At 42.3% G+C, this 15,606-nt stretch overlaps 1 protein-coding gene across 1 annotated transcript in view; it reads right to left on the reverse strand.

Moving 5' to 3' along the window:
* Nucleotides 1–15,606, reverse strand: part of LOC139392534 (collagen, type IV, alpha 3) — a 112,243-nt gene that overhangs the window by 72,256 nt on the left and 24,381 nt on the right. Inside the window, exon 2 of the mRNA XM_071140579.1 lies at nt 9,013–9,069. Coding sequence (XP_070996680.1) covers nt 9,013–9,069 — 57 coding nt within the window. The remainder of the gene's footprint in view (nt 1–9,012; nt 9,070–15,606) is intronic.

Raw genomic sequence — 15,606 nt, forward strand, 5'->3', positions numbered from 1 at the left:
GAACCGGAGCCGCCACCGTGGACAGACGCCCACCCGGACCCTCCCCTATGGGTTTAGGTGTGCGGCCGGGAGTCCGCACCTTGGGGGGGGGGGGTTCTCTCACGCCCTGGTCTTAGTATTTTGTGTTTTATTTATTTATTTGGTCAGGCCAGGGGTCCTGTCAGCCCAGGACATGGGTTTTGTATGTGGTGTGTTTTGTCTTGGGGTTTTTGTTAGGTATTGGGTTTGTGGCGTAGTAGGGGTATCTAGCATAGTCTATGGCTGTCTGGAGTGGTTCTCAATCAGAGGCAGGTGTTTATCGTTGTCTCTGATTGGGAACCATATTTAGGCAGCCATATTCGTTGAGTGTTTGGTGGGTGATTGTTCCTGTCTCTGTGTTTATTTGCACCAGATAGGCTGTATAGGTTTTCACATTCCGTTTGTTGTTTTTGTATTGTTCGTTTTTCATCGTCATTAAAACATGTATCAAGAATACCACGCTGCATTTTGGTCTGACTCTCTTTCACCTAAAGAAAACCGTAACAGCAAAAGTCATTTAATTGGTAAAACACACTTCTTGATAGAACTGCTCTACAAATTCCTTACTGATTTGTGATCGAGAAATAAATCACCATTACTGTTCCCAACAGACATAGCAATCACACATTCACTAACCAACGCACATTCTAGTCCCTTTCTTTAAGCTCAGTCCTTCATGCACTGAGGTACAGGTGTGTGACAGCAGTGATAACATCTAGGCCATTGGGAGTCAACGCGTTCACACACACCATGAGATATCATTAGATAATTATAGACTCACACAAGCACGCACACACACACATATACACACACACAAATACACACACACACACCTGAGGTAATGAACTATCTGGGTGGCCAAACCCTGACACCAGTTCCCTAGCAACTAAACAGCACAAGCTGCTCAGCAGCACAAGTGGGTTTTGTATCTATATGCAGTCAGAGAGTAACAGTTCACACCCGTCACACCTGACTCAGCAAACTAACAAGCAACGCTAAATGAATTGCAAACGGGTTAGCATAACTTTAAACAAACAAAAAATTGTTGTTCTAAATATTAGCTAGCTGGTGTGATGACTGTCCCTCCAGGATGGAGATCAACAGTGCCGGTTAACCAAAGGTTTCAAGACCCCCCTCTCCTGGGGAAGTTGGCCAGTTTTATGACGGTCGTAAATACATTGTAGGAACTGTCTCTCCATAGCCATGCAGTATTGAGGGGAAAGAACCCTTTTGATACAAGGATATTCTTCCCGCCAAAACTACAACATCCAAAAGTAGATAATGAAACAATATTCCTAACACAAAGAATGCGGGAAATGGTCGGGAGGGACATAAGAACAATCATGTCAGATCATTTATGGTTTGGTGATATCATTAAAAATGTTATTACGGAAACATTGTAACTTTAAGAGCTTTCACAATGTATATATCAGACTTACATCTAAATGTTGCCAAACTTATATGATTAAATATGAAACTATTTCTGAAAAGACAGCAATGTGATTTTAGCCTTCTAAATGAGAAATTGTATTTCATATAAAGATTAATCAGGTCAGTAACCACGTCCACGTGAGCACAGACATTATGCCAGCATGATGAAATGCCCCTTTTGACTAGAAAACTTCAAATAAGACTCCTAACTAAATTTACATTAGACCAGAAAATGTGGAACAGTGGCTACACATTGATATGGTTGCCGTTTAAATATATCAAAACAGGCCGAGTTGCTACCGGTGTGTAGAGTGGTTCTAGCTGTATCCTCAATATCAACCATTAAGACCAGCCAACAGTGCAAGCTGAACGTGACAAAAGGTTTAAAAACTACAAGACCAGAAAAGTCTATGACATTCAGACTCTCGACGAGTGAAGAGGAAGACTATACCAAACATTCTCAGTCTGCAGCTGGGTAAGGTAACGTAGTCTAGGACACTCGACCGAAGACGAGAGACAAAGAACAATTTCCTTTCACCACCATAGATACCACTAAAGGATCTATTCTAACAAGCCTCTTTGAACACCGCATGGTACACCTCTGGAGGACCCGTTCCAACAGACACTCCGAAACCAAGAAGCTACGACTACAAAGGGCATGGTAACCTCTGATGGACAACCAGAGACTTACACAACCAGAGACTTCTGTCAAACTGATTTTCCATAGATGGACCAGGCAATTTCAACAGAGAGAGAAGACAAATACATTCAAGAGTAAATACATATACATTGCAATTATTTTCAAATGAGCGGTCATTCATGTTCAAAGTATTCACATTCCCATGAGTATAGTTTTCCAACTGTATGTACGATAAGTTGACTCTCTCTGTCTCTACCCCTCCTTACATGCCCCTCCCTTTTCATTATGTACCAAGCCGTCATATCGCGTTAGTCCACTAGGGACTTTTCAATGCATTATGTTAGTAATCGATGTATAATCTATCCTGTGGTTGTTTTTATGTAATTCTGTGTGTTTATTTCGTTAGTTAGTAAATAAATAACTAAGTCAATTTGTGTATCGCTGAATCATCATGCAGACTAGGGTTCGTGCAGATTTAAAGTCAACGACATTCAGAATGAGACTGATATAAGGTAATAATAATTAATGGATGACTTATATGATAACGATATTTCCTCCAACGTTTTAATGAAAAGCTGCCTCTCGGTCCGAAAAAACACACGTTTTTTGGAGACTTGTGGGGGGAATGCTGATGATGTCGTCCACTGTATGCGCTTTTGGTAGCTTGATTGAGTCCAGACTGAGGAGAAATCTGCAAAGAATGCATCCCCGCCCACCTCCTGAAGTGCTCAGCCAGATCTGAACATAATCAGACCACAAAGCAACTTTTGTGCGTCTAGAACCGTCTTTTCAATGCAATCTTCGTATTCTGATAGCATAAGTTGCATGTAAGTGTCAAGTGTAGACATGACCTTGCAGCTGGGGGCAGTCATATCACAGTTTGCAACCTACGGTCACCGGGCCAAATCCTCAAGTGAGATCAGGTTCCGTATTCACAAAGAAGATTTGTGAATTAAATTAGATTAGGTGTTTTCTTGCAGAGAATGGAAATGTGGCTACATACTCACAACCCAACCCAAGAAGACACACATACCCCTGAGGGGCTGGAAGTAATGGGTCGACCGCAAAGGAGCGCCCATGGAGCAAATATTGGGTGCCTTGCACAAGGGCACAATAGCAGGGGATGGTAACTAGAACGATGTCAGTGACCCAGATTTTACCGTCTGAACTGGGATTCAAACTGGCAACCCTCTGGTTGCTGGCCTACTTCTAGGTAACCTGCCACTCTGTATCAGTTTTGCCTTTGAGATCATAATTATAAAGATAACTGTCAGGATTTGACCAGGATTGTTCCAGTTTTGGCCACTAGATGCCCCCATTGTGCTTTTTGACCCTTTTGTTTTCTATTGTTTCCAGTTATTATTTGCACCTGTGCCTCGTTTCCCTTGAATGTATTTAAACCCTTAGTTTTCCTCAGTTCTTTGCTCTGTGTTTGAATGTTAGCATCCAGCCCCAGCGATGCTGTGAACATTTGTTGCACTTCTACTCCAAGAAGCTTTATGAATACGGAGTGACTGTTCTTGTCCTGAAGATTCTCTGCGTGTGCGGATCCATAGACATTTAACCTCATGAAACTCTGGGGGCAGTATTTCATTTTTGGATGAAAAACGTTCCCGTTTTAAACAAGATATTTTGTCACGAAAAGATGCTCGACTATGCATATAATTGACAGCTTTGGAAAGAAAACACTCTGACGTTTCCAAAACTGCAAAGATATTGTCTGTGAGTGCCACAGAACTAATGCTATAGGCGAAACCAAGATTAAATTTCATACAGGAAGTGAGACAGATTTTTGAGGCGCTGTGTACCAATGTCTCCTTATATGGCTGTGAATGCGCAAGGAGAGAGCCTACACTTTCTGTCGTTTCCCCAAGGTGTTTGCAGCATTGTGACGTATTTGTAGGCATATCATTGGAAAATTGACCATAAGAGACTACATTTACCAGGTGTCCGCTGGGTGTCCTCCGTCGAAACTATTGCGCAATCTCCAGGTGCGCGCATTTTTCCATTTTGAACAGAGGAGAAACCAAACTGCCAGGAGTGACTTATCATCGAATAGATATGTGAAAAACACCCTGAGGATTGATTCTAAACAACGTTTGCCATGTTTCTGTCGATAATATGGAGTTAATTTGGAAAAAAGTTTGCGTTGTTATGACTGAATTTTCGGGGTTTTTTCTCAGCCAAACGTGAAGAACAAAACGGAGCGATTTCTCCTACACAAATAATATTTTTGGAAAAACTGAACATTTGCTTACATTTGTTTATGCTCTACTTTACGCTCTGCCCTACTCATAGAGAATAAGCTACTACGGCAAAAAACTGTAATACCTTGTGTTTCACCGAGTCGTGGCTGAATGACGACACAGATAATATACAGGTAGCTGGGTTTTCCGTGCACTGGCAGGACAGAACAGCTACATCTGGTAAGACAAGGGGTGATGGTGTGTGTCTATTTGTCAATAACAGCTGGGGCACGATTTCTAATATTAAGGAAGTCTCGAGGTATTGCTCGCCTGAAGTAGAGTACCTCATGATAAGCTGTAGACCACACTATCTACCAAGAGAGTTTTCATCTATATTTTTCGGAGCCGTCTGCTTACCACCACAAACCAATGCTACACTCAACAAGCTGTATAAGGCCATAAGCAAACAAGAAAATGCTCACCCAGAAGCGGTGCTCCTAGTGGGCCGGGGACTTTAATGCAGGCAAACTTAAATCCGTTTGACCTCATTTCTACCAGCATGTCACATGTGCAACCAGAGGGGAAAAAAACTCTAGACCACCTTTACTCCCCACACAGAGACACATACAAAGCTCTCCCTCGCCCTCCATTTTCCAAATCTGACCACAATTCTATCCTCCTGATGCCTGCTTACTAGCAAAAACTAAAGCAGGAAGTACCAGTGACTCGCTCAATGCGGAAGTGATCAGATGACGTGGATGCTACACGACTGTTTTTCTGTGCCTAAGAAAGTGAAGGTAACCAGCCTAAATTACTACCAACACTCACATCGGTAGCCATGAAGTGCTTTAAAAGGCTGGTCATGGTCATGATCAACAGTATCATCCAGACAAATCAGTCAGGATGCTCTTGATGGTGCAGCTGTAGAACTCTTTGAGGATCTGAGGACACATGCCAAATATTTTCATTTTCCTGATGGGGAATAGGCTTTGTTATGCCCTCTTCATGACTGTCTTGGTGTGTTTGGACCATGATAGTTTGTTGGTAATGTGGACACAAAGGAGCTTGAAACTCTCAACCCGCTTCACTACAGCCTTGTCGATGGGAATAGGGGCGTGTTCGGCCCTCCTTTTCCTGTAGTCCAAGATCAGCTCCTTTGTCTTGCTCATTTTTTTTTTTTTTTTTTTTTTAACCTTTATTTAACCAGGCAAGTCAGTTAAGAACAAATTCTTATTTTCAATGACGGCCTCAGCTGCCTGTTCAGTTTGTACCTTGTCAGCTCGGGGGTTTGATCACAACCTTTCGGTTACTAGTCCAACGCTCTAACCACTAGGCTACCCTGCCGCCCGAGGGAGAGGTTGTTGTCCTGGCACCACACTGCCAGGTCTCTGACCTCCTCCCTATAGGCTGTCTCATCGTTGTCAGTGATCATCAGCAAACTTAAACTTTGTTGTGTCATCAGCAAACTTAATGATGCTGTTGGAGTTGTGGCTGGCCGTGCAGTCATGTGTGAACAGGGAGTACAGAAGGTGATTGAGCAAGCACCCTTGAGGGTGTTGAGGATCAGCGTGGCAGATGAGTTGTTACCTACCCTTACCACCTGGGGGCGGCCCGTCAGGAAGTCCAGGATCCAGTTGCAGAGTATGATTAAGATGTGGCTAATTTTGTACAATTGGATACTCTTCCAAAGCCATTAATCACTCCCCCATTCCTAACCGGAAGCAAATACTTGACATGTCTCCCAGAAGTTTGGGACCAAGTGACGGTAAAAGGAAAGTGTCAGAAGATTTCTGCTTATCAACCGTTGGGACCCAAAGTTTACACTGTAACGAGGGTGTCCACAAAGGGGTGGGGTGTAGATCGGCCATGGGATGAGAGATGTGTACCTAACCTGAGCACAGGGAAGTATTATCCACAGATACTCACTGTCACTGTCGCAGAACATAGGATATTATTGGAGATGTTCGTGGCTAAAAAACCAGGAAGGAGTTGGGAGACAGGTAGGGATTATCTGAAAGATTCAGTCCTAGATCTATCGGTGAACCACAAAGGCAATAGGAGATCAGGAGCAGGAGACAGATTCAATGCAATAGTTATTCATCAAGGCAGTCGAGGTAGGGACAGCAACTGAAGCAGCGGTAGTAGCGGTGAAGGATGCTATAGTAATAGCATGGAACTGAATTACGGCGCAAATGACGGGTATCTTGAAGTATGCATCATGGCCAGTGTTAGTGGTTCCTTTTTAGTGCGTTGATGAAGGATAAGAGTGTGTATAGTGTGATTATAAATCAGGCCATAAGTCTCAGAAGTGTAAATCTATAGTATACCCGCTTATTTAGAACGCCTATGATGCAACAATGCATGGCAGTTTAACTGAATTTCCCCCCAGAAATGCCCGGACGGCGCAAATGACGGGTATCTTGAAGTATGCATCATGGCCAGTGTTAGTGGTTCCTTTTTAGTATTGCTGGGATATCACCTTCTGAATGCGTTGATGTTGAAACATGTATACAGTGCTGATTTGCCATATATAATTATGCATAGCTTAACGCATTATTAATACTTGTTATGTTTTGTGTTTTCTTTTGGTTTTCAAGTCTTGTGATATCACTCTTTGGAACCCGAAGGAGGTCACAACTGGGACCAGCGTGTGTGTGTTTCAAACGTCAAAAGCTGCAGCTGAAATGTCATTATCAGTTGTGCAACAAAGTGTGATTGACTTGGAGTTACATTGTGTTGTTTAAGTGTTCCCTTTATTTTTGAGAGTGTATTTCTAGGCCTACCTTCAAACTCAGTGCCTCTGCTTGACATCATGGAATAAGAGTGTGTATAGTGTGATTATAAATCAGGCCATAAGTCTCAGAAGTGTAAATCGCCATAAAAAAGCCAGACTACAGTTTGCACCTGCATATGGGGATGAAGATCGTACTGTTTGGAGAGATGTCCTCGGGTCTGATGAAACCAAAATAGAAGTGTTTGGCAATAATGACCATGGTTATGTTTGGAGGAAAAAGGGGAGGCTTTCAGGCCGAAGACACCATCCCAACCGTGAAGCACGGGGGTGGCAGCATCATGTTGTGGGGGTGCTTTGCTGCAGAGGGACTGGTGCACTTCACAAAATATATGACATCTTGAGGCAGGAAAACTATGTGGATATATTGAAGCAACATCTGAAGACATCAGTCAGGAAGTTAAAGCTTGGTCGCAAATGGGTCTTCAAAATGGACAATGACCCCAAGCATACTTCCAAAGTTGTGGCAAAATGGCTTAAGGACAACAAAGTCAAGGTATTGGAGTGGCCATCACAAAGCCCTGACCTCAATCCTATAGAAAATATGTGGGCAGAACTGAAAAAGCGTCTCGAGCAAGGAGGCATACAAACCTGACTCAGTTACACCAGCTCTGTCAGGAGGAATGGGCCAAAATTCACCCAACTTATTGTGGGAAGCTTGTGGAAGGCTACCCGAAACGTTTGACCCAAATTAAGCAATTTAAAGGCAATGCTACCAAATACTAATTGAGTGTATGTAAACTTCTGATTCACTGGGAAACTTCAGACTTCAACTGTATAGAGAGAAATTGCATTACTATAGACAGCTTCACTACAGTACAAATGTACCCCTAACAAGATGTTATTCCCCAATATCTGATATCTTCCCATTGCTTGTTGTAAACATAGATGTACTGTAGACAAAGACAAACAAACAACAAACATATTGAATTATAGAAAGGTTTAGACAAATTGAGTGAACAAACATGAACAATGACATGAACATGCTTGGCTACCAACTTGACATCCCTGAGCTGCTTGCCTCAATAAATTAATGCTAGAACATTGGTTGCCAGGATTAGCTATTTGTATCTAGCCTCTTAATAATTGCATAATGTTGCAAGATAGGCAAATATTCATCATAGTAAAAATGAGTCGGTGATGCAATGATTCACTATCTTGCTAGATCCTCCAGAGACGGACATGGCCTATTGCATTTATTCACATAATAATGGAGTCAGATTGATAAATGAGAAAGGCGCGGTTATCCCTCTCCCTCGGTTACATGGATACAGTCTTTTGTAACTCTTCTGTACAGGATACAGTCTTTTGCAAAATCCTTTTATCTCCTGGGGAAATTGATAATTAAGACCGAATATTGTCCCTTTGAGTTACTTTCCCCTTCTTTCGATCAGCTCCTTTTGTTGGTAGTGATAACATTTCGCGATGATTGATCATTTCGAGCTCCAAGTCTGTGCACTCTGAGGCTGAGGGGGAGCCTAGAGTTTAGTCAGAGTGAAATTCTCACACTCCACGGAGAGAACAAGCCACTCACAGCCAAGGTAAAAACCTTTTATTCAAACATGGACTGTGTACTCAGGGAAAACAGGGTGATGAAGGAGTAGCTGTTGGACATACAAACCCGAAGCATGCTCTCTGGAGGAAGTTTCAAGACGGACTGCATGAAATCTCTGATTGTGACCTCTGGATTATTGGAAGCATTTGGGAACTAGCATAGGTGTGATGAGGTATGATGAGGTAAGGTGATTAGGTGAGATGCAGAGCAGCAGGGAATTTGTCTAGAATCAAACCATACAACATAAACAGAATAACATACCCTCCCCACCCACACAACAAGGTCATTTGTAATTAGGTAGCAAGGGGTGAGTCTTTCACTCTCTTTCTGGAGTAGGATTAATATATAAAATAAAGTATAATATAGAGGGTTATAGTGTTAAGCCACTTACCTTACTGCCTTTTACTCCATCACAGTGACACCTGGACTTTCCGGTGCAGCTACACACCTGGGGACAAACAGGACAACAGTCAGTTTCACACACCCAACTCACTAAGTTGGCCTGAATACAGTATAACATGGAATGGCAACACTCCAGGTAAAACCCTGACGTAACATTCAGGTGACATTGATAGAACCTTGGTCAATTTATGTTTCCTAGTGGAGAAAAAAGTGCTAAAGCATTTAAAGTGTTTTTGGAGTGTGGTGTTACACTGATGACTGGTCTATGTTTACTCTGTATTTGAGAAAATCCTCTCACACATCCTCTAACAATTATCACCAACAGCACTATTTAGTAGACAGAAATTCAAAGGATTCCTTGCTAAACACGACATTCTATGGTACCTCGGCAAATACATTTGCATTCTGTATTATATTCTGTTTGTCTTCCACTACTAGGGCTGGGAGTGCAAGTCATTGCGTGTGTGTTTGAGCTGATTACCCGTAGCTCTGTAAAGAACAACCAATCTTCACAATGCCTAGAGAGGCATTTAACCAGTCAATTTGCTATAATTATCCTATATTGTGAAATAATCCTAAATATAGCATCTTGAACACTCACGTTGAGTCACTAATCCTCTCACAAAAAGGCGTACCCACAAACCCACCCACAAACACCAGTGGTTCAGTTCTGTCATGCTCAGGATGCTATGTTGACCTGAAACATGTCATATCTCAGACCTTATCTCAGGTGAGTACCTTCCTGAAGTAGGTCAGACACAAAAAGAATGCATGATAATCTTGTATCAAGTTAGAGCTGCTGGTTTGATTTGCCTTATTTTTCCTTGTTTCCCAAGGTAACAGAATCTCCTTTTGTTGACTGACTGTTGCGTGTTCCTAATGAATGAGATTGTCTGTGCCGGAAGAGAGACAGAGTTATCTGGGGAGATGCAGTGAGATAGACACTCTGTCCACAAGGATTGTTTGGGTTTCCGACGGAATGCAACACAAATGGAGCAGGGGTGGAGGGAGCATGGGCGTATTTAGTCATTTGGATGCTCCAGGCAGAGGGCAGTCTGAGCCCCCCCTCTATCCCCTGTACTCTTGCACAATTTTTTTATGTCATTTTTTGCATTTAAAAAGTCATGTAATTTAACAGTAAAAATGTGTTACCTTTTAATATGGCAAGAACACAACAACATGTTTTCATCTGATTGTCAAACAAATCACTTCAAAAAGTACGTTACCTTTGTATGTTCATCCAAAATAATTTGCAAGTGGCTGAAACTATCTCACCGAATAAAGCACCTGCGCAAGCAAAACAGCTCCCCTCTGTCTTACTATATGTAGCCCATGTATCTGATGCTGTCTGGACAAAAACAGTATGACATGCCATACTTTTTTGGGCAAGACAGCATCAGATACATGGGCTACACATACTGTACATGTCCTCTGCATCTGCCTCGTCGACAATGGCAGTATTATCAGCAGCGCCTGTCTTTTTTACTAAAGAACTTAGTTAATTTAGGTATATTTTCTGTTAACATTTAATATTCGTTATTTCATTTTTTTTTTGTCTGTCCCACTCTGAAAGCTCTTAATTGCTGAAGCTTAATTTAAATAAAAGTGCTGTTTGCAATCATATTGTGTGAAACAATGCACATGAAAACTGTATGCGTGGAAATTATTAGTCCATTATTATGAACCAGTCTGTGATTAATATTATGAACCAGTCTGTGAGTGATTAATGACTTGTTTAAACTATTATGTGAAAATCTTGGATTATATTAATATTGATATTAAACACCGGATATGCATATGTATGTAAATAAATTATTGTTATTTTAATAGATGGGGCCTCATTAACCTGGGCACAGTGGAAAGGCAAAACCTCCTTCCCTCCCCATTTCCTTTGCATCTTTGAAGCTACCTGCAGATTTTGCTGCTCCTCAAGCGGAGAATGGGGGGGGGGCCTCAAGCAACAACAACAAAAAATATTACTAGCATTATTATCACGAAGCCTCTTGATGATGTGAGGCCTGAGGCAATTGCCTCTTCTGCTTAATGTTAAGTCCGTTACTGTGGGAGGGAGACAACGAGATAGACAAGGTCCTATCTGTTGGAGACAAACACACACAAAGTCTCTTTCTCCAGCACATGAGCACGCACACACGAACGCATACACAGACACACGCACACACTTAAACACACACAAACACATCCAGACATAAACACTTGAAAAAAAAAAAAAAAAAAGATCAACAAAATAATAAATTCTATAGTGGTTTTACATTTGTATACTAACCATGTAAATAATATGATCATAGCAGAGTGATAGCAATGTAGGTGTCAAAAAACAGTGCAAGTGGGGAGGTGTGTGGAGCACTGTGTGCGTGTGTGTGCATCAGACTGTGTGTGAATTTGAATGATGTTATCGCCCTGGCAAAATCGCGGGCCCTGTGTGAAGGCTATGGCTCCACAGTCCCCTGATAACACATCATCAGACAGAGACCTGCACACACCTGGGGCATGCAGGAGAGAGAGAGAGGAGGAGGAGAGGGGAAAGAGAGGAGGAAAGAGAGTGGAGATGGAGGCAACATGAGGCGACAGGAAGAGAAGAGGAATCTGGAGTGAAAAAATGAAGAACAAAGTCGAAAAAGAAGAGGAGAGGGAGAGAGAGAGAAAAAGAGATTAAGGATGGACACAGGGATAGAGACAAAGATAGCATGAAGACCTAAAGTACTCTGTTCTCTCACAAAGATTAACACTAGTTACCAGGGAAAACAGTAAAAAAGGACTGAGCGGTCATGGACACTAATACTGTATCATATCTTTCATAATCTAATAATATATTAAGACATTTTGAAAAGTTAATGAGTATATGTCTATTTATCAGTAACGAAACACAGGAGTTGCATTTCACTACGGTTTCATCGAAAATGGCAACCTATTCTTTATATAGCCCCTATGGGCCCTGGTTGAAAGTAATGCACCATATAGGGAATAGGGTGCCATTTAGGAAGCAGATTTTAACACCACCACTCAGTAGTGTTAAGAGAAGAATAATGTGGAATCACTGTAAACACATTTCCTGACCACCTTTTCCAATATTTCCCTTTTGTCTAATAAATCACAATAGTGAATCAGTGTTTTGCCTATAGGCTTTAACAGGCTCAGTAATCTGACCACAAAACAATACACATAAACCCTTACACGCACACGCACACGCACACACACACACACACACACACACACACACACACACACACACACACACACACACACACACACACACACACACACACACACACACACACACACACACACACACACACACACACACACACACACACACACGCACACACACACACACACACACACACCTCATCCAAACCTGAGTGAGCCAACGCCAGCAGCCTTCCACTCCAACCCACCCAGAGTGGGTACAAATATACTGTAGGCATGTGGCGCTCTCAAGAGATGGAGAAGATTAGAAAACACTGTATTCTCCAAGAATACCGGAGAACAGAAAACACTTTTCAAACCCATGGTGGCGGAACATCAAAGCCTGTAGAAAATGCAAAGGATTCCAAAACAAGGAGAAACGCTATATGTCAGTGTTCACAGATGGGCAAGCCAGCATGCTGGTGACGGCTGGTCTGTCATTTTCAGAATACACATCTCCAGATCTCTCCCCACCTAACCTCACCCCTTATAACCCACCTTGCCAGAAGCCTGCCAATATCCTCTGTAACAGTGAACTTCCTCAACCTCAGTGCTTACTATCTTACTTGTCAACCTCTCTCACCCCTTCCTTCACCTCTCCCCTTCTCTCGTCCACTCTCAACCTCTGACCTTAGCAAGCACATACTGGCTCTGTTCTTCTCTCACACATCATAGTTGTGATAATCTAATAATATATTAAGACATTTTGATCAATGAGTATGTGTCTATATATCAGTAACACAACACAGTTTAGAGGAGTTGCATAATAACACTATGGTTTCATTACAAATGACAACCTATTCTTTATATAGTGCATTACTTTTGACGTCGAAAGTAATGCACTATATAGGGAATAGGGTGCCATGTAGAATGCAGATGGTGTTCTTAACTGACTTGGCTAGTTAAATAAAGATTAAATTAAATTAAATTAAAAAGTACTTGAACCTGAACCTATTTCATTCTAATATTGATCCCCCCCTCCCCCATATCTCTCTCTCTATCTTTCTCAATGTCAATTTAAGGGCTTTATTGGCATGGGAAACATATGTTTACATTGCCAAAGCAAGTTAAATAGATAATAAACAATAAAAATTGTACAGTAAACAATATGTTGTAATGATGTGCAAATAGTTAAAGTACAAAAGGGAAAATAAATAATCATAAATGTTGGTTGTGTATACATGTGTTTGTTCTTCACTGATTGCCCTTTTCTTATGGCAACAGGTCGCAAATCTTGCTGCTGTGATTTCACACTGTGGTATTTCACCCAATAGATATGGGAGTTTATCAAAAACTCTTTCTCTCCCTAATCCGTCAATGTCTTTATACTGTCTCACTCTCTCTCACCCTGTCTCTCACTTCCTTTCTCACCCTGTTTCTCCCTGGCTCAATAATGTCTCACTCTCTCGTCCTGTCTCGTGTCCTGGCTCAGCCCTGTGCACAATTGGGGGGGGGGGCCTTTACTGGCCTCATCGCGCTGTAGCAACTCCTTGTGGCGGGCCGGGCGCCTGCAGGCTAACTGATAACTTTGGTAGTCAGTTGGACAATGTTTTCTTCCGACACATTGGTGCAGCTGGCTTCCGGGTTAAGTGGGCGGGTGTTAAGGACTCATGACTCGAAGAAGTCGAAAAAGTCATAAGACATGAATGATAATAGTATGGTTGCATTGGAAGGCAGAAAAACCCCAAAAATGTCTGACTATCTAAAAGAGGAGACACTGAACTATTAGCTAGATTAATTATAATTGTAATGCACTGTTCCTCACTCTTGTGCATCCTGGCTTTAGTCTAGCTTGGAAGATCTTGCTGGGGGACTTCATTAGTTATGTGGAGGGATGAGGAAGGGAGACAAGGGAACGTTAGAAGTGTGAAGCTTAAATCGGCCGGCATCAGAGCGTTCACGGCAGCAAGCTTTGTCACGCCCTGACCATAGAGAGCCCTAGGTTCTCTATGGTGTTGTAGGTCAGGGCGTGACTAGGGGGTGTTCTAGTTGATTATATTTCTATGTTTGTGTTTGAGTATGATTCCCAATTAGAGGCAGCTGATTATCATTGTCTCTAATTGGGGATCATACTTAAGGTGTACCTGTTCCCACCTGAATTGTGTGGGATATTGTTTTGTGTCAGTGTGTTGAGCATGACGACTTCATGTTCGTTGTATGTTTATTATTTTCTTAGTTTCACTTTAATAAAATAAGTGGAATTCAAATCACGCTGCACCTTTGTCCGTCCTTCATGACGATCGTGACAAGCTTGCATACTTGAACCAGGCCCAAGTCGTGAGCCTCAATGAATAGAAAATATCACAACACCTTGCTTTGTCTCTGTTTTCCCAGAGCATGCCTGAGCTGGGAATTACCTGTCCCACTCATGGTGGCAGTAGGTAGCCCCCTGGTCCAGTAGGCAGCCCCTATGAATAGATATTTAATCTCGTCATTGAATTGATATGGCTCTGTGTGTGGGAGAGAGTGATCGAGCAGTCCTATATCTGTCCACTGATGCTGATCTGAGCTAATCAAACAGAACAGCTACACATATTCACACTTAGACAAGCTGTAGTGTGTGAGCGCATGGTTCCCTGACTCTAGAGTTTCAAAACAGCAAATATTCTTCCACTGTTTCATCTTCACTGCCTCCCTCAAGAAGCCAGGCGGGTAGATTGCCTCCCTACTGGGAGAGCAGGATGGAAGATAGGCCTACTGGCCTATTCTAATGTGACAATGTGCTGTTGCTATTGTAGCAACCTTAATCCAACACCTAGTGACAGTCGCTGGACCAGTGCTCGAGTCCCTGTCGGGGCTAGCCCCCCCCTCCAAATTCGTTACATTATGATTAAGGGGTAGAGCAGGGGTGAGTTTCCCAGAAGCCTTGTAGCAAACTCAGGACATTATTTTTTATTGACAAACCAGCCACACAGCTGTGAGAGAGGGACAACTATAAAAACTATTTTTGATTGTGAATCTGTTGCTGTTCTGCTAGTGGAATAGGTCTGGGGCATCCAGAGAAATAGAGATGACGACAATCGCTAAAAGGCTTTCGGGAAACCCACCCCAGGTCAGTAAGGGGATTGACTCTGTTCCCTGAGGGTGATTCCCAGCTGGCAAAACAGGTTGAAATGATGCGGTCATTTCAGTTTGCCCAGATATGCCTGCGTGGCACATGGAGATATGTGAAACTTGCTCCTCAGTATTACGTGTACACATTTTCGCCACTCAATTGCTAGTTTTTGAGTAGCGAGACCGGTAGAGATGCTTGAGGGAGGACGGTCAAAGCAGGGTGATGTCCTTTACATCCGCTGGGATAACTTGCAGAGAATGGAAATGTGTATTTTATTCTCACAAGCCAAACCCAACAAGACACACACACACACACACACAAACA

This window comes from Oncorhynchus clarkii, chromosome 33, assembly GCF_045791955.1.
Source record: "Oncorhynchus clarkii lewisi isolate Uvic-CL-2024 chromosome 33, UVic_Ocla_1.0, whole genome shotgun sequence".
Taxonomy (NCBI): domain Eukaryota; kingdom Metazoa; phylum Chordata; class Actinopteri; order Salmoniformes; family Salmonidae; genus Oncorhynchus; species Oncorhynchus clarkii.